We start from the raw sequence: 27,511 nt of genomic DNA on the forward strand, positions 1-27,511 counted from the left end.
CTATTAGACTTTGCGCTGGACATAAGACTCGAAGCATTTTTGATCGAGTTTTATTTTATGCTTGGGATTCAATGCTCATCTATGTTGTACATATCTTGACTATGACAGAAAAAGGCCTTGCGATCTCCCGTGAACGTTTATTAATCATTTGAAAGGATATCGATATTAACTCATAGAAATATAATCGTTTTATTTGTGCAATTGTTGGTAGATGAAGAAATGTCACGATCGACCGATTAATTCACTGTACGTGAGTTGGCTAATTGGCACCGAAAGTTGAATCAGTAATTTAGTATCACCTCTTAAAGGAGTTCAATATCGGGTTGTCTTATGAATGATACAAGTTATTTAATGAATTGTAAATAAGCTAGTTGTTACTAGTGACTACTCATTTGTTTTTGCAAAAATTATACTCAATCTCTCCTGACTCTCTCTCACTCTCACTGACGAGAAGATGACAGAGCTAGCCAACTGAGCCATTTTTATTTGTCAGGCTCAATGAATAAAATTCAGGTTTAATGTATAAATATAATACAAACACACACCCATTACTTACCATTTTAACACACCTTAAAAATAATGATGAAAGAAACACACAAAACAGACACAATTTTACAGTTTACATTTTCTTATGAATACTTTTGTTTTATTTCATCGGTAGGCTATATATAGATCGTTTAAGTACTTTCATTTAACTATCTTTTGCGCTTTGCACTGTGGCCACTGTCCCATCCACATCCACATGCCCCTGATCTGTCTGATGTTTATCTTCTAGCCCGCTCTCCATCTTTTCACTCGCTTCTTGTCAACCGTCACGGACCGGTGGCTCATCTCATTGACACCTCGTAATTGGTAATGCTAGCATTAAATTATTTATTGTCTTGTTAGTTTTATTACTCAATGAGATGGTAGATAGATTTGACTATTTGTGTTGTATGTCTGTATGTAGATGTGTCGTTCCCGTATCGTTCCGTACTGTTGAACTTATTTTAGTTTGTTTTATTTCCCTTTAGTTTGTTGTTCTGGTTTTGCTTTTCGCTTCACCGCACTGTTGTGTTGCACGTTGCAATCAAGCAGCACATTAATACGTGTGTTATTATGCTAGAGGATCGTAAATTTGTTGTTAAGATAAGATTTTCAACAATTTGCTTTGATTTATGTTTTGATATCGAGTTTGAAGCATTTTCACTCGTGTTTGTCTCTTTCTTCTTCTTCTCTCTTTTACACAAAGCCTTTTGCAAATGGAAAGAAACGTTTTTTTGCTTTAAGTGAAAAGACTTAACTTTTGCTTGACTGCTGCAACACTTGGTGTGCGTGTGTGGCTGGCGTGTTGTTTAATTTAAAAAAACGCATGCTATTTGTAAAATAGTGCAAATTTCATGAAACATAAATGCTTCTCCTATACAAGCGTGTGTGTGTGCACGCTCGTCATAGAGGATATTATCAAATGTTTGTTGTTTTTTTCTTCCTTTGCTTATATTGTTTAAGCGTATTGATGATTGTTTGTTGTATCTGTAAATGCTACTCTCTTCCTTTTAACTTTTGCCGTGTTCTAAAAACCGAACAGCACACAGAAAACAACAAAGCAATTGTGGCAAAACGCTCATCTCATCTCGATCTTTATAAAACGTTTGTGTAAAATCTGCTTTCTCTTCCCCGAGAAACCTCTCCGGACTAGCGGACACAGTGCGATGTGCCCTTGCCATCCCCTTTTTTGTTAGCGGCCTGAAACAGTGTTGCTTACAATCGTTCTATTTACATCATTAAACTATGATAAGTTGTGTTAATGGTTAATGTATTATAAGTAACTGTTTACAATAGTACTTTCAATGATGAAATGTTATATCCTGCCCGACTCACGTGGCTCTAGCACGGAGTTGTATGCACGTAATGTTTAATAACTGCTTATGGATCTGTTCTTTTTGTTTTCCTTCAATGCGTTTCTCCTGTGTGGGTAGGTAACGCCACAAAGAAACGGAACAATGTTCGATTATAGATATATAGGGGTGTTTTTTGCTTGGAAACGTCAATCAAGATTTGCTTTATGTATCACGCACTGCTTGCCATCCATCGGGGGGTTACAAGGGTTTAACAAATTTTGCTACATCAGTTACGGCGGTTACTGTGTGAATTTATGTACTTTGTTTGTTTGTTTGTTTGTTTGTTGTGTTTGATTTATTCTTGCTATTTTGCGGTTTCTGATTTAGCACGGAAGACATCAACATTCTTGTGTGATCTTCAGTTTTTTTAACCTTCTTATTTATGCTATTATTTATTAACTCTCACGGTAGAGCGATAGAATAGATCGCATAGCTCTTAGCTTGATGATTGATAAGTTTTTTGTGTGTTGCTTTTATTTTTAAAATTATAATAATGGTTTTCATACATCCGTTTTCTGCTATTTCACGGCTTTCATGAACTTTGAATTATAGATGACACGATGAGCTTTAATATGTTTGAAAGAGTTTTGATGACCTGATAAAAACACAAACAAAAAACTTCTTTTCATCTACAAAAGTGTCTAAAAAACTTTGCTTAGTGAAGGTACGCAAGAAAAAATGCTAGAAAAACGTATGTGAAATTTATGATGCGTGAAATAAATTTGCTTCCATCGAGTGCCCGTTCCCTGCGTTCCCTCCAGGATATCTTACAAACAAGCCAGTCGTCTTAATGTGCTTTTAATGTGAAAATGGGACACACACACACACATGTTTGTGTACGTGCCGGTGCAAAGAGGGTCCTAGAGCCAAATGTGGAAAGAGATTCTTGGGTAAGAGTTTTCCCAACAGCAGCGTGAGAATGCTGACTGTAACACGGGTCGTCAGCTGGATCGGAAGTGCTCGGGCGCAGGTGAACCCTGTCATGGAATTAATTGAGTTTTAATAACTTCTAAAATAACTTCCCAAATTATTTGACAACCTGACGCGTGTCGGTCGTAAAATGGGAGCTCTGGTATGGATGTGTGATTTTAAAGCGAGAACGAATGCAGTATTTCACGCTGCGTTCGGTTGGCATAATACGGATACGATCAATCGCAGAAGAAATTTCGTGAAGGTTTGTTTAGGGACTCAGTTTTCTTTGTAGTTTTGTGTGTATTATTATGAATTCATCACAATCAGGTAAAAACCTTCAACATTGTCTAACCAACATTTACTCAACTAAACATGTGTACATCTCAATTATCGACCGGGAGCGTGGTATCAGTTTCAGTGCGCGAAAAACAAAAATTCCCACGTACACATGCTCTTCACGCTGCCTGCAAAGGCTTACAGGCGAAAGCTGATGCATAAACATTAATTAAAATTATACGGTAAACCACACGCTACGCGACTGGCGGGAAAATTAAGATCCCAACCATTATTGTGCACAACCGTGCTGTCGGAGGTCGGCTAAGCGACGCGAAGCTATATGGGCAGGAGGGTTTTACGGGATCAAATAGCTCCACGCGAGCCGGTTCAACGTCCTTCCGATGCGTGCAGTGGACACTGCGAAGGGTTGATCTTCATTATCGAAACCGCCACGGGGATGGGGTTTTCGTTACACGCTTTGCTGGCTGTTCGACTCGTGTTACCTTAGCCCAAAGGTAGCGTTTGTGATGCGAAAAACGAACATGACAGGGTGGAATTTATTGGCTTTTGAATATACATTATGTGAAATAGGATGTTTGGAGGATGTGTTATAAATTAAGATGCCTTAAGATGATCAATATGGTGCCTGAATGGGGTTTGTGGTATGTGTACTAAAGAAAAGCTTAAAAAACTAACAAATACGTTATCAATTTGTAGTACTTTGAAAATTAACTTAAAAAGAAAAATAAAAACAAATGATATTGAATAAATGAAACAATAAAAATGTATAATAAAGTAAGTAAAAAAACAAATATGAAGGCGAACATAATAAAAGTGGAATTAAATAGAGAAGGAAAAAGTAAGAAACTTAAAAACAGTAAAATCAACCGTTCTAGTTGGATGTGATTTGATTAAGCATATATAAATAATTATTAAATTAATAATAACCAAAGCACAACACCACTTGAAACATATATTGGTATCAACAAACAAAACAATGAATAAAAAAGTGAAATTAAATAGTTCAAATGATAATCAACAACAACTCTTCCAATTAACACTATTTACACAGCAAGTAACATGGAGTGGATGTTTGAATTTTACCCTCCCTCTCTCTTCTTTCCATTATGTTTTGTACAAGCTCTCTTATGCATGGTTTAACTACTCATTTTGACACTGTTTTGTTTTATAAATCTTTGTTACACCATTCACTAACTTTGATAATGCTTTACGCTTCACTTCCAACACCCACCGTTCTTCCATTGGAAGCTTCCTGCTTTATATTTACTCCTGTTTTGTTTCATTAGTTATGTTTCCTCTTTTCTTTATTACAAAGTGCACTTATAATTGTAACAAATGATCTCCCTCTCTAACTGAATACACTTTCTGGCCGCACAGTGGGGCAGTTTAATTTTCAACGCCTCGGTTTCCCTGTTCCGGTAGTTAATAGTATTACACGCACACACACTTGCTTGATACGCTCATACATACCGCTCTGGGCAGGACGTTAGACGGCCTCCTCCCATTGTTGATGCTGCTTCCATGCCCCGGTTGTGTGTGACTGATTATAAGTAGTTTATTTAACAGCTGTTTTAATTTACGCTAATCACCCACACACGCTAACTTGCACACTCGCACACACATTCGCCCATAAACACATTCACACACAAACACACTTTGACCGCAAACTGGTGATGCGGAACCATCGAAATGCATCAAATCTCCATCATCGTTCACCGCTCGCCGCACCTCGCCACGGCTGCTGTCACGTCCGGTTGTACAAACATTCACTTTGCGGTGCGCAAGTGTTGTTATGCATATTGTTTGGAGGATGTGTACGGCCCTGCCGGGCGTAAATGGGATTGATGAGGAGTACTCGAACGCTGCTGCTGCTGCTGCTGCTGTGGCTAATTTCGTCCATACTACTTATCGGCAATGTACACGCTGTGCCGTCCGGTGATCTGCGGTGGCTTCGGCGGGGAGTGCCACCATTGCGGGCGCTGCCACGGCACAGCTTCATGTAAACGTCAGCAACATCAACAGACTATAAATCATTAGCAAACAACAGCTAACGAACGCGACCGTGCGCCGGTGGCTGAAGATGTCCATCGCGCGGGATTTGTTGTTCAGTATCCAGTGCGGTTGGCGCGACGGGATCGGGGCCGGCATTTGCGTGTTGCGTGGCTTCTCCAGCCCACCGCCGTTCGTGCCGCCCGGGCCGCCCAGCCCATTGCCCGTGCCCATGGTGGCACCGTTCATGCCCACCAGTCCGTGACCGTTACCTGCGTGGAAAGCGTGGAAAGAGTGATAAGAAGGCGGGATGTAAATGTTTTGCAGGATTTGTTGTGCTGTTTTGTGTGCATATAATTGCAGCGTGCGCGGGATTGGTATTGGGTTGATGTCGCTCGTGGTCCTAATGCTATTTTATAACATTCGTCACAAGAGGATGACGGGAGCGCTCAGGTTTGCAAAGTTATGTAATGTTATAATAAGTGAGAGATAGAAGATTGGTTTAACTAAAACCAATTGTGTAAACTGAACACAAAACTCAACCTTGTCATCTATACACTGTGCTTAGGACGGGAAAATACCCATTTGATGTTGGATTCTGGCAGTTTGTGATCACACACTGGAAGGCTTAAGCTATAAGGTTTTAAAATCTGTGATTTTTTTTAAATGATTAATTTAACGTGAAAGCATTTAATCTGATTCCTAGCAAACGGCAGCTTTTTCTAAATATTTAAAATTCACCACCACGAATAGTGACTGCTTTGTGTTACGCAGCCATATTCTTATTGTTTAATTGTTTTAAAATAAAAACCATCAGCGCTTCACTATTAGAGATTTCACTAGAACCAAGTGTTTGGGGTTTTCGTAAAATGGTAATAATTGCATATATATGTGTCATTTGCTCACTGTGTCATGTTACAATTCATAAAAGCACTTCACATGAGTTGGTTTTATATCGAATATGCTCCGATTGGAAGTATTGAAACTAACTTATTAAAAATTAAGTAATTTTCAGAAGCATGAACGATGATTATCTGCATCATAATAATTAATTAATTAAAATGGCAAATTTAAGACAATTCCATGCGGTCGGCTCTGTATGGTGCAGCCAAAAAAAAAATCCTTTATAAACCATGATGTTTTGGGTTTTGTTGAGTTTTTGCCTCTCACTCAAAATACAAACTTTTTGTTAATCACACCTCAGAATGTTACGCCTGCATCTAAATCATTCCTTTTATTCTTGCATCAATGTCTTCGACTAGCGGAATTCGGGGCAAGAGTGTCACCAAGCATTTTTTCAGTAAAACTCTAGTTAAATCTAGTGGTGTTCAAAAATGGGTCTTTTTGAAGATCAGCTCAGTTCCGGGTTCATTCCTAAAGGTGATCCGGATCATTTGATCGGATCAATCATTCAATCGTTCGTTCTCTGCTAAACCTGTCAGTTAATGCAGTCCAAATCTGCAGTCAAAGAGAAACAGAACATCTCAGGGCTCTACCAAGGTTTTTTGGCTGTTTCCCAATTTTTTTTGTATCGTTCCCATAATGTTTTAGCTCGTTTCCACGATTTTTGAGCGTTACGCACATTTTTTTAATTGGATTGTATTGGTGTCCAATAGGACGATACCAAAAGTATGAGGAAACTATACAAAAATGTATGGGAATCGGTGAAAACATCGTGAGAGGGACTCAAAACTTTACAGGAACCACGAGGCGAAGTTAATAAATCTAATGAGTATACAGATGGTTATGTTTCAACGATTAGCTATACTGTGCCGAATTTCATATAGAACAGTCTAGTCGATTTTTCTCAATGTTTTCAACTATTTTATGTTGTGTAGCAAAATTGAGTAGAAAATTAATGTTTTTCTTCCATGCCAAATAAGCTCCCAGAACGCATCGGAACAAAGAATCGAGAAAATATTTATACCACCTGTCAAAAAGTGAAATGTTTCGTGGGGTTAGTTGAAAAAAAAAGAGAAAAAGTGTTACTAGAAGTTTCAATTAAAAAAAACAAACTTTTGGGCCACCTCTTTTTGGGACAAGTTTGCCGCAATATTGCATGAGCGCTCATCGGTCAAAAATGTTAATATTTTTGTGGAGTGCAGTGGAATGATGAGCGGTTTTATGAGCGAATTCTACCCCGAAAAAAACTTACCAGTTACCAGGATATTGCGATTCCACGAGTGCGAGTGCCACATAAGTAAAAAATGGTCCAATCATCCAAGAAATTCTTTAATTTTTTCCAGGTGATTCTAATTTTTTCCAGGGGTCTTGCCGAATGGCACACTTGCCCCATAGCCCAAAAAACACGTCTCTTGTACCCTCTACCCTCTGTAACACCTCAAAAATAGTTATGTTTGCACCTATTTCTACCGAATCTCATTTATTACAGGGATTATCACAGCTTCAGGGTGTTCACATACGGACAATCTGATTGACATGCTTGTTCTTCTATTCCCGTATAGAATAATCCAAATTGAGAATCGTAAGGACAACAAACTAGTATGATCGCTAAGCAGAGCCATCGTTTGTTTTATTTTGATTCGTCATATACTGCTAAATGATTATTTAACATGCCTTTTAATCAATAAAATGCTCTATCCTGTTTTGACAAGGACAAGGCTTCGACCGTCCTATACAGCTAAATAAATTAATCTTCTTTAGCTTTATTCTACTTATTAGCCTATCATGGTATCAATATTCGCTTTTAATCGGAACATCTTCAAGTAGTTGCAGTGATATAAAGCGATTTGAGAGCGTGTCGAGTTCAATGGCGATGATGAACTGTGTTAGAATAAAAAATAGGATGATCAATTGCCGAAGAATGAAAGGCAATCGAAATGATCTTTGGGGACGAGTCACCAATGTTTGTAAAATATGTTGAATGTATGACAATTGACGTACTATCGTGGATTGTACCGACTTGATTGTAATTGTCTAAAATGTTATAATATATAAAGTCAAATATTCCGATAGCAAAATAGCAAATGTTCACTCCAGTGCCGCTTAAAGGAATTTGATGCGCATACAGCAACGGATTCACCATTACGCTACGGAAAAAAATAAAAACCGTGTTCTGTGCCTCGTGTATCCCGTGCACTGTGAAAAATGTCGACGAAAACGCATGCACCGGGAATGTCATGATCCCACCGAATGCATTATTTCATTTTTGCCCCGCCTGGTGTATGGCACAACACAGCTTAAGCTTAACATTATCGCCGCGTTACGGCGAACCGGTTTGAGCGCTGCGCTCAAATAATTAATAACGAATATCCACAGTGGATAAAGGGTAGAGGTCCGCATGTAGCTCGTTCTCTGACGAACATGGCATTTAATTTTGGTTGGTTTTTTCTGCTCTCCTGCGTGTGTGTTTCGCTTCCCACAATTTACCGTGTACCCTCTTAACCTTATCTTCGTGTTTGTGTCATTAAAAATAAATAAATACCATGCCGTTGATCGAGCAGAAGGACTTGATTTGTTCCAGTGGTAGTCCCCCGCCCCCCCTATCGTTTGGCATGGCAGCTCGATTGATAATCTGTTGTGTCGGGGCTTTTTTTTGCATTTATTTTGTTTAAAAACAAAAAGATCACCTATCACTGCGTCACATTAATGGGGGGAGGGAAAAAAATACGGAAAGCAAAGTAGGGCCGGGCCTTTCCCGTGGAGTGAAAATGCAACACGCATTGGGGGGGACGGTTGGGCAGGAGAACTTAAAATGCGCCAAGAGCTGATAATCACATCAATTAATTTATTGTTATGGGGTGTTTCATTGTGATGCAATAAAAATTAATTGAGCCTCCGCATCATAACAACGCTACGCGTGTCTGTGTGTGTGTTCGTGTGGCGGTGTTTTTCAATTACGCCCAATCGATACAAAACGGCGTAATGCGGCGGATGGAGGCAGAAGATGAACAAAGCCCACGGGAAGGCAGAAAAACGTTGGTGGCGAGAGATTAAAAAGCAGACAAGATTAAACTGCGAGAAACAAATCACCCTCGGGTATGTGTATGTGTGTGTGTGTGTGTGCCAGTTAGCATGGTGCACACATACAAAAATAAATAAATAAAATAAAAAAAAACAAACGCTAAATGTTAGATGCTTGTTGTACGCATTTTGTTCCGATTGTTTTCCATCCCTCTACTAATGTGAGTGCGTTTTTCGAAGCCATGGTGTCGCATAGAATTAGTTCATTAGCGCCCAGACTAATCGTATACGATGCATTCGGCATTCCGTGATCATTAAATGCAACTGCAGCTGTCGGTTTGGTGAGGCGTTTTTGTACGCCTCCAAATCATCGATGCGGTGTTACCACTTATGGCGAAATAATTAGTTTGCCTTGTTTGAATAATCTATCACGACAGTGAGCGTGCATCTTGTTTGAGGATAATCATTAATTATGAATACATTAAATGGGTGCAGTTTTTTTTAAAGAGATAAATGAAAACAAAATGTCATGTGTTAATCTGCAACGTAAATAAAAGTTTTTTCAGCAATCTCTAAAAAAGATGTGCTGAAACCATCAACACATTAAACCTAAATCCAATAGGAATGGAACTGAGCAACCGCAGCTTCCGCTCATCACCTTTTCGGTCTGGGCTTACCTTCATGCACTATCAGGCTGCCGAGATAGTCGTTCTCCTGGATGTGGTTGATGATGTAGGTGTCACGGTTGAAGGTGTTCGCGCCCTTGCCCGCGTCATGTCCCTTGCCGTGCGTGCCGTAGTGTTGCTTTCGGCGCGGTTGCTTCACTGTCGACGGTACGTAGGGTGTTGGCGTTGTTGTCGGTTTCGGTGGTAGGTGTAGCTCTGCAGATGAAACACACACACACATACAAGCAGAAACACACGAGCAAAAGCGATGTTTTAGCACGAAAGCAGAAATAACAATGTGCAGATTGAAAATTCTGTATGCGCCAGTGCCGCGCGTCCGCGTACCTTGCAAACGTATCCTCGCGTCCGACTTTCCGAGCGCGTTGATGCTGGAGCAAATGTACGGCCCAAAGTCACCCTTGTGCAGGTTCTTCACGGTCAGGTTCAGCTGCCAGGTGTAGGCGTTGAGCTTTTCCTCGCTGATGGTGTACTTTTCACCCTCGTAAAGCTTCATGCCTATAATTAAAGGGGTTTCGCAAAAAAAGGGGAGGATAAGGCCAACACAGCCAACGCGTTCGTGATAACATAGCCAACTATTTAGTTCGTTTACAAAGTTCATTCGGTAAGAGCTAATAATTGCTATCCATTTCGAACGGTAGCAGGCAAGAGGAAGTGGAATGCAAAGGCAAGGAAATGATTGCCACGGAAGCTTACCGTCATGTTTGTGCCAACCGTTCAGTGGGGTCGGGAATGCTTCCACGATACATTGCAGCAGCACATGACTTTCAACCGGTGCGGCTACAAGCTGGTTTCCTGCTTTCACATTTGGCGGAACTGAAGTAAAGATGCATGAAAATGTGGTTTTAAATTTGGTTTCAGAAAGAATGATTATTATTCTTAATAGTTTCTTATTTATTAATTTCATATTAGATGTATGAAACATGCTAATGTCTCTATTCAGATCGAGATGGGTGTTACACATGTAACTAAAATAATTTTCAAAAAAAATCAAAACGTATTTTTTCTACTAAAGCATAATACAATGTAAATAATTGCTTGTTGTTTATGTATGTATTTAAAAAAGATAAAATTTAAACTTTGAATGTTTGATACATTTGAATGTCCATTTAATGGTTCAAATGTGATTGTCTAAAATCTGGCTTTACACAACTATTATTAAAAAAAATGCATTTTTATAAAGTTTACAAAAAACCCATCCACAAACATCAAGTTTTGAAACATCCTAGAAACTTAAGTATCAAAGCAAGCATGGTTAACCTAGCACAAACATCAACCTATTTAAGATAAACGCTCTTCCGACGCTCCCTCCCAGTCCGCTAAATTGATAACAAAGTTAAAGAATGAAATAAAAAAAAGGAAAATTCCTCAGCGAAAGCACTACATCACTCCTGAGAACGGTGTGAAGAGCAGCAAAAAAAAAAAAAAGAATTAAACTATTTGCCCTTTGCTGCTGCAGCTCGGGGAAGATAATGAGCGGGGCAAACACGCTGCAAATACTTACAGTTAACTTGCACATCGAACCGTTTGCTGACGGAGGGTGGTACACCGTTCGACGCGATGCACAGATATCCGCCCATGTCGGTTCGCTGCACCTGATTCAGGACGAGCCGTTCACCCTCAACGAATTTTACGACTGCGGGAAATGGAGGAAGAGACGTGGAGGAAGTTCAAAAACAGAAGAAAAAGAGAGCACAGCAAAAAAAAACGTTTTAAAATCGATTCAAAGTTGAGATAGTTAAGGCGCAAAAAGGGGAAGAAACTTAAATGGTCCAACGTAACACTGTTCCAGTTGGTGGCGTATTTTTTATTCAGTTGTTGCAAGGAGCGGGAAAACGTTAAAGGACAGAGAAGGTAAAACTGGAAGGGCAGCGTACAGAGAAGTGGAATCTTTCCGCATTGTTCGGTAATTAACTGGCGTTGGATCTAACCTTTAGGGGTCAGCTGAGAAGTAGTTAGTAAATCAAATGCCATGTCACGAAACTATGGTGCGCCGTGAAGCAGATTCAAAGGGCAGAGGAAAGTAAAGGAGGGAAATCCAAGGGGGAAAGTTGTTTTCTCTTACGTTTTATTTGGCACACGGTCCCTCCCAGCCCCGGAGGACTTACCCTGTTTTTCGCGGCCCTCCGTCCGTACGACGATGTCCTTTCCATTCTCGCGCCTCCACTGTACGGCCGGCTCCGGTACGCCCGTCGCCTGGCAGACCAGCTGCACGTTGCCACCTTCGTTCGCTACGCCGCCCTCGAGCGTGTTGGGCTCGTTCTCGTTCAGTATGTCCGGCGGCACGACCACGTCCAGGTTGCCCGACTGTAATTATGGGTTTTTGTGTCTCGGTTTAGTTAGTACAATGCAGCTTAAAGCATAGGGTACAGCATACACCGGTGTGCGTGTAGCTTCATGCTGTGCCGGTCCATTTGGTTGATGAGCAGGAAAGGAACAAAAAAGCAAAACAACAACCCTGCACTGACTCATTGCTCTAAACCTACGCTAGTGCAACTCGGGGGTTTTTGGATTAGTTTACGTTAAACCTTTGCCCGCTGTTTAGTCTCGGTGACTGATGGTGTTTGTGTGTGTGTGTGTGTGTGTGTGTGTGTGTGTGTGTGTGGTCGGTGAGGGTTGTTTTTTGTGTGTGCACAATTTAAGGCATTGAATTTTGCAAAACCGAACCGGGAGAGAGGGATGATGCTGTTGATGTTTTTTTCCTTCTCTCTCGTTTAGCGCATTGTGCTTACCTGATGTCGCATCGGATCCGTGTTCACCTGGCACATGTAGCTGCCGGAGTCGTTGAGCTGCACGTGCGAGATGTGCAGCTTCCACGTGTTGTGCCCGTTGTGGGTGACGGATAGGCGCGGGTTCAGCGCGACCATGTGCGTGTGGATGGCAAGTATCGCCTTTGAGTCGGACTTTATCCACGCAACCTGTGGGTTGAATAGGGGTAGATGTGGGTTGAAGCTGTTAGTGACTGTTTAGTGGGTTTGATTTGATACATGTATCAATTCAATGAAATGAAAGAAATATAAAACTAATAAAAACAAACGATAGAATACATATTTTATCTTTTCATAAATGTACGTTGCATTTGTTAAATCATTTAAGCTTAATTATTGTTAAAGATTTAACAGTTTAAGCTGATTATTGTTTGCTGATGCTCTTATAATGCCCACTCTTATAATTCAACAAAATGTTAAATTAGTTCTAGAGTCGATGTGTTTAACCGTACATCACGTTGCACCACTAATTCCGTACGATGGAGACGCCTAGTACTGCTGGTCGACTAAGGGGTGAACAATTTTATCCAATAGGATTTAATTCATAAATCTTGTTACTTTTGCGTAATAATTGTAATCGCTATAGCCAATGCCTAAGCCACGATTGGTGCTTGGCTATGGATGATTTGGGTACAAAGGATAGTCAAACCATCCTATGAGGAGAGTTCGGTTATTTCAGGTTCATTCATTCAGGGCCATATAAGGTTGAACGATTTTGACGACTATACCAAACATATCTAATTGATAATTGCGTTTGACTATGTTGAATTTAAATAGTTGTGGTCTGTAAAGATTCACTAATTACCTCAAACTTTTGGGCAGATAATCGGAATGACAAATGTACAACACTTAACTGTTTAGTAGTAACATAATCAATTTTTTTACTTTTTTTTTTAATGTTCAAATTTAAGTCATTGGTTTAAAAAATGTTTAAAATATTTAGTTACTGTACTGACCAGTTTTTTTTTATTTTATTGTGGAACATCTCAAATGCGCTTGTTTTCGTTTAAATTCATCTTCATATATTGAAATGTGATAAAAAAATATTCATAAGTATTTAAAGATTTACGTGGGTAGACCACATTCGTTCTAGATTTATCCTATTCACTTATAACTTTTATTGTCACTGAATGACTGGCTATCTTTTAGCATAGCTAATGAATATCATTGGCATTATTGGCTCAGTCTAAGCGATATTTAAACTAGTTTGTACAATATAATCCGGATCACCAGTTTAACTATTTTACTCTCTAGCTGAAGACATATCGAGCGTTGCGTGTATGAAAAATTGACCGTGACCAAACGCCTGTTCACTTCAAGTATGCAAAACAAAACACGAACCGTGTTCGGAGTTTTAATTGAAAATTCAATAGACAACCTGCTCTTGCCTAAACAAAAAATCGACCCGTAAAAACCAAAAACATGCACACCGCGTAGTGGTACATGAAAATAGCCCCACAGTTGCTTTTTATTTTCAAACTTTTATGCACGCGTTTCATTTGACAGTGATTTTCCACTTTCTATCCGGGCGTGCGACGTTAAACTCTGCTCCCCTTGTGTGTGTTTTTTTCTGTGTGCACAGCGCTGCGTGTCAATAAAAGTTGGCCTTTGTTTTCAATAAATTTCCCAAATGAGATCATCAATAACTCAAGGCTGGGAAGCGGAATTAAATGGGCTTGGTTGGTGCTGGTAGACGAAAACCGAGGAAAAAATACAACTACAACATGGTGCCACACGGAGCTTAGCGTTTTTTGGTTGCCGTAAAATAATGCAAAAAATAATAATAATAATTTGAACTGATTCAAGAGCCGCTTCTGCAACTCAAAAACGGCTGCTTCTGCACGCAGAGCCATTTATAATTTCCCTTAAGCTTATTAGTCTTTGTTGTGTTTTTCTATTCATCGAGCAGGCAGATGAGAGTATTTACATTACATCGCGAGTACATTATGGTTTCGTGGTTGAAAGGTATAAAAATGATTTTGATTCGGTGCAAATAATATAATCGAAATTGTTTACAATAAGATAATGATTTACTTATTGTTTTTTTTAAAATAAATAAATTAATTTAAGTTAAATAAATGGACGATGCGGCCAAGTGAAAGGAGAGGCTTGACCTTGATTTTTGGAATTTATATTAAATAAAGATAAAAAGGGGTTAATTAAATAAGTTCAGTTTAATATAAAATAACATCAAAATAATGCATTCGTTGCTATGATGTAGTAGAAATGAAACTTAAATTACTCCGATCAACAGACAACTTTACCACACATTACCTACCCTGTATTGGCCGAGATTGTTGACGACGCAAGTGAACGATACGTCACGGCCTTGCGTCACCGTAAGATTGTCCAGCGGTGCCAGAAACTCCGGCTGTGCCTCCGTCTGAGTGCCATGTCCTGTTTCACGATACAAGCGAAATAAGAAAGCGGGAATGAATAAAAAATGACCAACAAATAGCAAACAATGCTAAAGCGGAAAACGAAATGCGCTCGAGATACGCACGACAAATCCGCACGACAAAAGAAAATTTCATCATTTTCTTTCGGTTTGCGAAACCTCTCGCTGCATTCGTGCGCTGGCAGGCAACGGCGGCCCCGAAACTGCCGCAAGTCCGCATTTATGTCAACCATTATGATTATTTACCGTCGCGCATAAATCATGCTAATTCGTGAAATTAAATTTCGAACACAAAACTTACCGTTTACCAGCAGCACGACTAATGATATATTTAACAAAAGCTTTAGTTCCAGCAGATTTATGTATCCCATCGCGGCGGCGCTCAATTGCTGCTGCTGCTTACTGCTGCATTCGGTTTGTTCGGTGTTTTTGTTTTTTTGTTTTTACGTTCTCACTCACTGTTTCTTGGGAGACCACTACCACTGCTAGCTTACACACATAGACACATAAATACACACACCACGCTAATGCGCAACGCTCAAAACGGTCCTTCTTAATCCCTCTGAGTCCTTCTGTTCTCCCTGCTTTCGCGCGTTTTGTTTGATTTTATTTCGCACTCTTCAAAACTTCTCACTAGCACCACCACACAAGGAAGGGATGATGATGAGTCACTACCACTTTGGTTAGCATTAAACCGTGCTTCACTTTTGCACCAAATGCTCGTTCATTCACTCACTCACTCACTCACTCACTTGCTGCACGTACTTATTGCAAATGCACCAGCGCCCATTGTTGCGGGCGAAACACTTCACCTAAGCGTCCTTACCGATCCGTGCACATCGTATCGCGATCGCTAAAAGGAGGTTTACCAGCACCAGTACAACTCAGAGTGCCTCAGCTGCATTTACAGCGCGCTCCGGCATGCTCCATCGTGGCGTAACTTTCTCGAGCCAACTCACACCGTTCCACCCGTGCCCAGGCGCCACTTTCAGCACTGCTCGCTGATGCGTGAACTGTGGCTAGCGCGCGCTTTATTCATCCGCGTAATGCACCGAAACAAATGCATGCCCTTCCCACCGGGGTGCCGCTTCCCGTTTCAGTCTCATTGGTGTGCATTGGTTTTTTTGGAGTGGACATTAAAATGTTGATTGCACGGGAAATACACTTTTCACTTGGCTTCACGCGTTTCTTCTCCGTCTCCGTTCGTTCACGGCTCACACTTCACATCTTCGTCCCGATTTATGCACACACATACACATGTGAGGGCCTTCCACGCTTGGGCTGGTGTGAATATTTAAAGATGTAAGCTGTTGGAGGTTTGGTAGTTTGAAAATATCTTTCTTTCTTATTTTTTGTTTGGTTCGGTTGGACGAGATTAATATTCTGCAACGGGGGAAAATAAAACAGCCGTGCGACAAATGGGCGAAAAACACAATGAGCGATGAAATATGGCGTGTGGTGCAAGTGAAAGGTTGTTAATTTGAAAATATGTGCAGCTGCACATATGCTTTTAGCGATTGCCTTTTTCGAGTGTGGTGTGCCGGGAGGGATCTTTTTTCGGATAGCCGACCAAAACGGATGCCGTTATTTGCCGGGACGTTCGTTTGCTATATAGTTACAGTTCCTAACGAGCATATTTTTTATGCGGGACTCTTTTTACATCCCATCCCAACAGTTTGTAGGAATAAAGAATGACTATAATTGCTAATAAATTGAAACCATATATGTAGAGCCTAATTGTTCTTAGGAAAAATTTATTAGGAAAACTGGAGTTCAATGGAAACCTTGAATAAATAAATAAAAATATATGTTATTTTTAAAATCAATAAACTAAGAACTCTCAGTAATTCATCAACTACGATAATCTGCATGTGTAACTGGTTTTTAAACCATTGATTCTCTGAAAAGAAGAAATTCTTTTACAAGAACTTTTGTACCGATAATATTCACATTACAGAATATTAACAATCAAATGCGACCTGATGGTGGAACTGGTAATTATTCTGACAATTAATTAGTATGCAGTACTCAGTAAAATTATTTAGCCACACCGGTGAACTCGTTCGCCGCAATCCATTCGTCACTCAATTTAAAATTAACGTACAAAAGCAGCATGTTTGCGTTTATAATCTGGTATCAGTCTGTGATTTGGAATTCTATGTCATTAATTAATTGTTGCAAAAGATGCCAGATTGTTGCATTTCGTGTTGTGTGTTTTTATCACTTGAAAAAAATTATAAAAGAATAAAATAAATTTGTAATTGATAATGACGAGCAAGAAGAGCAACTATTGTTGAAGAATATGGTAGACTGCTACGCCAATAATAACGAGAAATGGTCTTAAATACAAATACACCTAAATGAACCAAGCACTTCCCTGTGCCCACAATATTCGGCCGCTCGCACCCATCCTATACGATAGGTGATTTCTTTTTCCTTCGGAGTGTATTTCATCAACACCGATACACCTATCCTGATTGAGAATCAGCCACAGCAAATCATTGATTTTTACCTTTAATTGTATGATAAAATTGTTAACCAAAACATGTTAAAATTGTTTATTTTAAGTTTTAATTCAAATAATAAAAGAATAAATTCAACATATGCCCTTCACGAATTGTATTTTCAGCGAAAATGGTACATATAAGCGATAAACAACTCTTTTCTGAAAGGATCCGCTACTCAAAACATCGCGGATTTCATTACATATAAGCGGGAACGAACGTAACTGAATATAACAGTTGATTTTCTTTGTAACCGCTTACTCATAACAGAGTTGGGTGCCGCTGTGAATGGATCGCGACGAATAAGTGATTTTAAAACTATTTAAATTGAACGTCTATTATTGACATTTTCTGAATCCTGGCGAATCGTATCGTTTGATGTTAAGCTTGTAAATGGAACATTTTGTATTAACCAGGAAAGCATTTTTAAAACAGATTATGAGGGAACTTGGTCTACATATACTTTGGAAATTTGTATGCAGTCAAACGAGTCACCCTGTCATACATACACTTTGATTTGAGATTCCACCACCTGATCTCGTTCATAAATTTGGAATAAATGAAAACACCTTGTTTTGCAAAATTTTATAGCAGGTACCCGAATCTAATTCTAATTCTAATTCTGAGTTTAGAATCTAATTCTAATTCTTTCTATGATGAAATAATCTAGGCTGAAAATCGTAGGCTAGTTTTGTGTGTGGTTTTGTATAAAGTTTTGGCATAATTTTAGCTACCAACTGTCAAATTTCATATAAAAAGGCTGGCTTGTATCGTGAAAGGTCCCATTAACAGCAAATACGAGCACAGTTTTTTTTAATAAATAAAAACATCCGATTGGGTTGCGGTCGAACAGATGTTGCTGCAACATTTTCATAGATCCGATAGTAACATGTTCCAGTAAATCAGAAGTGTATGTGTTTTTTTTCTAATAAAGATCTATGTCCTTTCTTTGAATTCTAAGCATATTCATATCAAAATGGATCAGCTGTTATAAACATTGTTATGAAAGGCTACTATTTGAACGAAGGATGAGAAAGTTTACCAGAAGAGACCCGCGAGAAAGTGATCTCCAAACAGCAAAACTAAATAGAAAGAATAACGTAAAGTTTAATAAACCTTCATAGACCGCTCATTAAATATCATTCACTTAAATCATTTCCGTATGGAATGTAATTGCCGTAATTTAAATAACCATCTCATCTACTCTTATTCATAACAAGCCGTTAAACGTCTGTTGCAGCAGAGCAAGATGCTGCTGCACCAGTTATTGGTGACCACAAAGTATCACGATGCGGAATGGTTGAATTTGTACGTTGAATATTTAAACTATAGTGATCACGTACAGTTGGAGACTCTACTCCCACTAGTCGCTCCCACACGGTCTCCCCCTACCTTTCCTCTTCCTTCAGTCAAGTGTTGCTCCTTTCTAGCCCGAAGCAACACGCTTTTCGCATATCCGTGAGCCGTGCCGGAAATATGAATATTAAATCTATTTCCACGGACCCGCGTGGGACGCGATGGTTTTGCGCTGGGCGTGAAACGGCACTCGCGTGTGGTTTTAATAGCCGGCAGGACGCACCGAATGCTGACTGCCTTATTATGAAGGCAACGTCGCAGCTGTCTACTTGATTTTAATTAGACCATTCAATTGATTGCCATTTGATCGGGCACATCGGGTACAGCAGCGAGCACGCTTAGAAGCTCGAAGGATAGAAGCGTAGGGTAGAGGTAGGGTAGTGCCAATGTTTCCCACCATCATGTTTAAGGAAGCAAAATTATAGACGCATATGGTGACACTAATTTTGGAGGGTCGGGGTGCCGATATGCACACAGCACAGTTTTGTTCGTCATGTGAACTTTAACGTGATATTATTTGACCCTTGCGTTAAATCTGCTTTCAATAAAAACCAGTCCCAATAGTGCTGACAGATCAATCACACCAAACGCTGCATACTTGCACCGCTCGACAGGAGTGGAACGGAATACTCTTAAAAAAAGGGAAAGCAAAAAACATGAACGGATTATCGCAAGTATTAAATAAAATCCGTTCCCATAATTCATCGCCATTGATCGGTGGAGTATGCGATTGCTGGGGCAGATAAATTAAATCGCTACTGCTGCAATCCGGATTATTTTCAATTGCCCTGCAGCTTCCCCCGAACAAAGCACAGCACAGATGGTGAAGTGCGTACGAGGAAATATTTTTCACCCTGGGAGGATGGGGAGGTCAAAGTGTGACAGTTTTTTTTTGTTGTTGTTTCGTTTTGGGTTTTAACACTTTCCCGTGTACGCTGCAGGTGACATTCCGTACTGGTGGAATGTTAATGTTCGCGATTCGTTGAACATTTTGCGGATGTTCACGGTGCTCGGGAGATAGAATGTAGCAACATATTCGGCTTCTGGTTGCAAATTTCATAAAGTTCTTTTATCATTTAAATATTAATTTACGCGTAATATTTATTTTGAAAACGAATTAGATACGAAGTAATTCAACATATTCCGTTGCATATTTATAAACAGGATTAGCAAAGCGCAACAAACTGGTCAACATGAATTCGCACAAAATTTAATAACGCTTTCTGATGTAAATAGCATAAAACATAGCAAATAGTACATCAATATGAAACGAACGCAAACAAAGGCTGCAATATGTGTTTATTCGCCGGGTGTACCTTGTTTCCCGTTTGTACCTTGTTTGATGCAGTTTGGAATTATCTGCACAATGTTTAAGCCAATGTTACTGTCGGCCAATGTGTGTATGTTTGTATTTGTTTTTGTATTTGTCCATACCCTAGCATGTTCTAACCAGTCCATTTTTTGATACGGCATTGCAGTGTACATTCACAGCGAACGATGTTGACATGTTTAGTCAAGTTATGCAAACTGATTTCGGCCTCTGGATTGTTGCACACCGTAAAGTGTACGGGGCATGCCAGATTTGGCGCCAGTTGAAAAGTCCATGTTTAGTTGCAATACGGATCACTAGTTGCTGCAGTCGGGGTAAGAACATGTTGTATTGTTTTTTTGTTGTTGTTGTGCTTTTTGTTTCTATAATTCAAGCGCTATTTATTCGAACAATGTGTAATGAAGAGCATAGTTTATGTTGCAGTCGGTAGTTTGGATGATTGCATATTTTAATTTGATTGGAACATTGTGCTCGGTTTCTATGAATTAGTCAATATAAATTCTAGTAAAATCTAGTTCTAAAATTCTAACCATAACAATGAGTTAAGTTTTGAAGGATTTCTTAGAATGATTTTTATGCTTTAAACATGGATTAAACAGTTTGAAAGAAATCCGTTTGAATTATGTGTTAAGGAAGTAGACTGATAGCTGCAAGTGATTTTTTCTTGCAATTCTTTTATGTATAATTACGACGATTTGGGGACTAATGTTGTTGGTATTAACTTTCTCCTTTGCAAGTGTAAATGGTTAAAGCGCTCATTGAACAGTTGTAGCTAAAACTTCTATAATAATCCATCTCATGTTCCAAAATATCAAACTTTCGTGTAACGCTTCCTTTGAGATGTTTCATTGATGTGATGTGAAACATTTTTTGCATACAATATTAATTTACTGCTGTTGGAGCTATCTTTCGTTTTAGCTCATTCAAATTAAATATCAATTTCCAATTGACCATCTCCCAACTTTTTGATATCTTTAGAGGGTTTGTGACTTTCACAGCAATTGTAGATTTTTGATTGAATATTTGATATAAATTTAATATAAAATAATTATTTACATTATGAATAACAAGCAGTAGATGATTGAAAGAAGAGAGTTTGTTAAAAAAAAATGAATAAAACAAAAATCTGTGTCAATTGTTGCAAATTCTTGTTCACTAAGCAGCTAATAGTGTATCACGATCTACGTTTTGTCACAAAATGGCGAACGTTTCTTCCTACTCTTAATAAACTCTTAATTTGTTCACATGTTTATGCTTGCATCTTGCAAATCAGTTATTGAACGTTAACTGAAGTATTTTTTAAATCGTTTGTTACACGAAATTACGAAACGTAGTTATTAAAATGTATGAACTTCCATCATTTTACTTTTTTCGTCAATGCACACAGTTTCTAATGCAGCGTGGTTAATTGAAAGTGAAAAAAAAAAATCCAACGATAAACAAGTGAAGGTTTTCCATCCGGTTAAACGTGCCCTAAATTCATAAAATGTCCGTAACCGTGTAGGTCACGTCGCGTATGAAATAGATTCAAACTACTAACCGAGTCTATTATACGGAATGCTTTTGCTTGGCGGCACGTTGTAAAATTTTATCACCTATCATCATCGCCCGGTTCGGCACCACTCACGATCTCGTCGGCAGCACAAAAAAGGGCCTAGAGAAGAGCAAAAGAAAAAAAAACTCATGCCGTTACGGTGGAGTTTATTACATTTCCTCGCATATCGCCATTATGCTTCGGTGAATGGTGGTGGATTTAGATTCGATTATGGCCAAAGTAGCCATGGCAAGGGCAACAACATAAACATCTTCGATACGCTTGACAAGCCATCGGGAACGGGAAATTTGTCCCGGAAAAGTACAACCTTTTTTCCATCCCCTTGCGATCCCTTTTTGCCCCTCGTGCAACCTTAGCCACATCCGGCCGGGGGAAATCGCGTTTCGCCTCCACGTGTGACACTCCTCGCTTTGTTGTCTGATCGAGTGTAAAAGTACACTTTTTGGTCATTTTTTCCCGCGCACTACAATAGCTTATACGCCGCCCAGCTCGTACGGTGGCTTCACGGTAGTGATGACGCCCCCCCTTTTTTGCCGGTCTTGAATGATAATGTGGGGTTGTTATGGTGAGGACATTATTCAACGTGTTTGAGTGGGAAAATTGGTACTCCGTTATGACGAATTGATGGTCGCCAGCTAGCGGTAAGGGATGCTGCCGGGTTTCGCGGTGAGAAGGGAGGATGGTGACCCATCTGCATTATGAAGATTAGCATCCAAGTGAGGATGTGAGGTTGTGAAAGTATTGCAATAGCTAGCAATAAATTTGAATTATCACTATTTCGGTAGCGGGAATTGTTCTTTCTCGAATGAGGAATATTATAGCGATAATCTGATGGGTGTATAGAATGGGTAGATTCTGATGAAAGTTATATCCCTACCGAGAGTAGAATATTTTAGAATAGGAGTATAGAACATGTTGTTGATTTGTAGATATATTTGAATAAAAAATGTCCACACATTTGTGGAAAAATCCATAAATCAAGTCGATGTCAACAGTACAGTATCTCATAAATTTAACATGGACATTAAATCGAAGAGTTACCGTACTTAACCGTTTAAAAATTTGGATTTTATGTTTATTTTTGAATCATTTCATATACATAAATATCCATATTTATTACAACATTACAACATTAAAACCATTATCTAAATAGCTTCATTTCGTTTATGTGTACCACGTTTTGAGTACAGAAACACCATACCATCTCATTTCAACGGTTAATTGAGTGCGTAGATACAGTCAATCAGTCATCATAATCGTAGGAGAGTTGAATAAAATTTCTTTTTAGTAAAACATATTATTTGCATTTTAATCCTTACGAGATGCCAATAACAAAAAGTAAATCTAAATTACACAATTAAGTATAAAAATGAATCGTTTTTGTGCAAAATAATTAGTTGTAATAACATATTAGAAATGAAAAAACCCTATTAAATGGGTTAAAACTATTGGCGGTTCGGTATCAGGAACATATCAGATCCACACCTTGCTGTTTTACTTTACCGCCAACAATAACTAGTTCAACAACACGTAATGCCCTGATTTCACGGATAATTTTTTCATGTCTGTCCGTTCCATTAAGGCTGAACTAACGAATTAGCAAACGAAGTCCCGAGACCATTGGCGCTTTCGGATACTCCTGCAGCCGGTCACGATAGCAGTGTCATTGATGTGCCGGATAAGTAAGGATTTGTTCACTCTATTGAAGGTTGATAATTAAGCCAATCTTAAATATGGTCATGTAAAGAGAACAATTTTGTTTAATTCACGATGTAAGAGACAGCTGGAAGTATTTAAAAAGTTGAACGAATAGAATAGAAGAGATAGTTAGCAAAACGATCGAAAACAGTTTGTAGTACGCAAACTACGTGGCTGCGTGGGGCCCAAAAAACGAGCCTACTCTCCGCTCACAAGTAAATTTCCATTTTGTTCTGGTTTATAATTCATGTTACAACTTTCCGCTAGACACTTGAGAAAGGCCTAGATTCGTGTGAGCGCTTTGGGCATCCACTCGTGTTAATCCGCCACTGAACGTATGTGTATGTTATTTTCGTTTAATGTTCACAATAAGTGTTGTGCGTAGTTTTAGTGTAAATAACTGACAAATGCAATATTCTTACATTTGGTGTATAATGCTCTACATTTTGATAAAAAATATTCAACCTTTTTCCATTCCATCATTTTAATTGGATCCAATACGAAATAAAACTTTATTTTAATCTTTTATTTGGTATTGGATTGAATAAAAGGGGAATTCATACCGAAAGATAAATTACATCAATATTACAACAAACATATGATGTACGTACTTTTGTGCTGGGATTTTACAATCGAAATATTTATTATATTTTATACAAATAACAAATTGTTTCCTTACAATACTTGATCTATGATAATACACTATCATGAACTCTGTATTAGCATGGTGGCATTTAATGAAGTTATATTTATCACAAAACAAAGACAATAAAAAATGGTAGAAAAACACAACAAAGGATAAACAAAGGTTACAAAACCATTCAGGGATCAGATATTGAATAGCACAAGCCGTACCAAATGCATCTTGATTGGCAGGATCATGATAATCGTGATCAAAGCACCACCCGTTTGTATCATTCCGCCGCAGATTGTGAGTTCATGCCTTCAAACCAACTGATTGGCACCTATTAATTTGGATGGCTTTTGAAAGCCATGCAACTGTTTTTTTGTTGCTCGTTGAACAATTAATTATTGAGCCCTGCGCAACCGATCGATAATAATAATAATAGATAATGAGCAGCTTGTGAATGACGAGAAAGATAGAGCAGCAATTTGTGTTCCATCCGTGCTTGGTCTTTTTTTTTGGGCTTGGTGGGGGGTGGCATTAAATCACTCGTGATGTTCATTTAGGCTTACTATTTGCCTTTCTTTTGTATGGGTGTGTGTGTGTGCGTTATGAATAAAAGCGATCATTGCGTATAATTATCGTACACCATTGCATGTTGACATTTACACCCACGGTGCATCCACGATGATGAAAAGATAATGTTTCTCGCCTCCGTCCATGAGGGGCCCACTCCCACTACAGGACAACCAATAGTTGGTGATGAGTTGGCTTTTTTTCTTCTTCCTGGTTTAATAAAGCGTGGTAATAAAGCACATTTTCCCTCCCAAAACCTTAAAGAACTTTGTGCCCTTCGGTCAGAAGCTAACATTCGCTTGCAAAATGCAGTTGGGCGATATCTTTGGTCGGTAAACACGTAATTCGTCTTTTTCATTTGCAGAACCATCCTATCACGCCACCCGTTGCACGCAGCGCCGGTAAGGGTCTTGCTCTTCTGCACAAAACTTTCGACAGCACGGCACACGGCAATATTGAGGTCATTTACCATCCCGTCCAGCTTTGCATCTTTCCTAGGCTTCATCGCTGATTATTCGTAGCATGATTGCATGCTTTCATTATTGCAACCGGTTCGGTTGGGCCCGGCTGCCCATCGTTACCTGTCTCTCGGCGTACGCTTAAAGAGCGCCCACTATGTTGTGCTAATTTTGTGCCCGATTGCTAAAGGCAACAATCATGCTGATGCGGACCTGCATACACAAACAAACACACGCACATATACAACACACACACACACATACACAGGCATAGTATGGGATGAACGGTAGAATCCGGCACGCGCCACCTCTTTCAATAACATGTTGCTCTGTGTGCTGTGTGCCCTTATCTTTACGGAACGCGTCGCATCGGCTCACACTATCGGCATGATCTGCTCCAGGCCAACAGTCGAGAACGGAGTGAGCAGCACCAGATACATAGGACAAAAAAAAAGACCTAAAGCCACTGCTAATATTGATGGGAACGCACATTCACTTGCACACACAAGCACATACACGTAATCAGAGAGAGGGAGCAAAATAAAAGCACAATGTGACGCTTCCTGTCGTTACGCATCTTCGCCCACCCGTTCGACCGATAAGAACCTCGTGATTGACCTTTCGATGCCGACCATCCTTTTTATCATGTTCCACCTCCCCATCACCATCACCTCGCTTCATCACACACACACACACACATACACACGGTGCCCTGCTCGATGCTTAAAAAATACGAACGGCCCAAGAGATGAGATAGTTGATCCTAGCACATAAATTTGGCACATCCGTGACACCGGAAAGTAGTCGAAACTCGGTGTCGCTTGCTTACTCTCGGCTGTCGTAAAACCCCGGAATCACTACCCACGAGACTCTCGGGCACGTGATTATACCGCCCGTCAACTGGACCAAAACTGGCGAACGGCCGCACGTTCACGCAAAAGCATCCGCGCGCTACGCTACGTCAGGATACACTGGGGCGGAATCGGAACGTACGCCGGTATGCGAACGAACCGAACGTGCATACACATACTTCGGATATAGCGACACGAGCGGCTGCACCAGGATCGTTACACGAACCGAGCAGAGAGAACCGGCCGACATAGATGGTTCAAGTCCATGAAGGGGAAGGTTTACCGGTACACTTTCCTTCCCGATGGAGGCGCGTAGTCGTTGGTTCCCCCCCCCCCCCCAACGTTAAAACGACCCACGGGTTTTCGTTTTTCCTTCGGAGCTTTTTGCATCGGTGAAGGGAACGCCGAAATGAAAGGAAATCGTCTGCATAGTGAAGGATAGGGCTGTTTGTCTCGTTTCTTCCAGTGCGATGATCAAGTGAAAGTTTGATCTTGAACGAAAGATTGATTTAAGGCGGTTGGGAGAATTTGTGGTGATTTCTTTAAATTCAATTGGCAATGATTGAAAGCATAATCAAATAGGTAATTGTTGTAATTGGTATCTGCAAAATAGTTTGTTATGAAAAATCACTTCAAAACCAAAATACATCTTTGCGTATGGCGGGAAATAATCTTTGCAATCAATTATGCCTTCTGAAACAAATATTCGATGCATTTTCTTCATGTTTGCTCATGTTGCATCACTGCATCACTGTATCAAGCATGATAAAATCTATTATCATTACTTAAGTTTTTTTAAATACACAATTGGCCAATTGGTAGTACAAATAGTGGTGGTATTGCTCTAAAATGCATTCCATCCAATAATTTACAAGTAATTCAGTTATATATGTTAGTGTAAAATGTTTTCTGCTCTGTTACAAAGCGTTTAAAAGATAAATGGGGTCATTTCGTTACTTAGTGACCGAAAAATCCATTATTTTGTTAAATATATTTCCAAAATCCTTGTGATATTCTTACGAAACTCATATTTTTGTTATCGCTGTAAAAGACTACATAACAACGGAATCAATACTTTTTATCGTAGCTTTTATGAAATGTTTTTGATTTACTCAACTTCCATTTTTTGATTTACAACTTTTTCACCATATTTTTGCATTTTTAAGTGTTTTTACCATAGTACCGTTATAGGTAAACATAACAGGCAAATTCCTGTAGAGGTTATATTCATAATTTTTTAGATTTTTTTCCACGATATCTTTGACATGTCGTACTGTTTTCACTAAATTAAGCAACAGAAATGAGTTTTCTGTTAGTAATTCTCAAAGGCCAAACATTCGCTTTTCTGGCTGAGTGAAAAATCTACTTCAAATCTCAAATGCTTATACTCTGCCGGGTGTGAGTTGACGACAGGTGTTATACAGTATCTAGGCAATATTTTCATCATTCTAATTTATACTATTTTTTCGATCAATTTACGCAACAAATCAAAATTATAGAAATAATTCTTGCTAGTCATACGAACACTGCTTGAAAACTAAGCTCCATTTATATTATACACAGTTTTTAAGGAATCTTTGTTTACCACCACTATAGGAACACAATACGACGACTATAGGAATCATACCACCATTATAGGTACAACGAAGCAGTCACAAAAAAGTTTTTTTTCGTAAATTTATTGCGTTTCATGGTAAAAATGGTTGT

At 39.3% G+C, this 27,511-nt stretch overlaps 1 protein-coding gene across 6 annotated transcripts; it reads right to left on the minus strand.

Annotated features, from left to right (window-relative positions):
• Positions 1-837: 837 nt before the first annotated feature.
• LOC121596643 (protein amalgam) lies at positions 838-25,913 on the minus strand. Of its 6 annotated transcripts, none has more exons than XM_041921761.1 (10): positions 25,783-25,913; positions 15,153-16,132; positions 14,732-14,850; positions 12,418-12,603; positions 11,794-11,992; positions 11,190-11,321; positions 10,382-10,501; positions 10,013-10,183; positions 9,680-9,883; positions 838-5,350 (listed from the first exon to the last, which is right to left on the minus strand). In XM_041921761.1, the coding sequence occupies exons 2-10, from the start codon at positions 15,220-15,222 to the stop codon at positions 5,085-5,087; spliced, it is 1,467 nt and encodes a 488-aa protein (XP_041777695.1). In that variant the 5' UTR covers positions 15,223-16,132; positions 25,783-25,913; the 3' UTR covers positions 838-5,084. The 6 variants fall into 6 exon arrangements, with proteins under 6 accessions (XP_041777695.1, XP_041777693.1, XP_041777694.1 ...); XM_041921759.1 differs by having other exon boundaries at positions 15,153-16,158; XM_041921760.1 differs by having other exon boundaries at positions 15,153-16,234.
• Between the last annotated feature and the right edge of the window lie 1,598 nt (positions 25,914-27,511).

This window comes from Anopheles merus, chromosome 3R (assembly GCF_017562075.2).
Source record: "Anopheles merus strain MAF chromosome 3R, AmerM5.1, whole genome shotgun sequence".
NCBI lineage: Eukaryota > Metazoa > Arthropoda > Insecta > Diptera > Culicidae > Anopheles > Anopheles merus.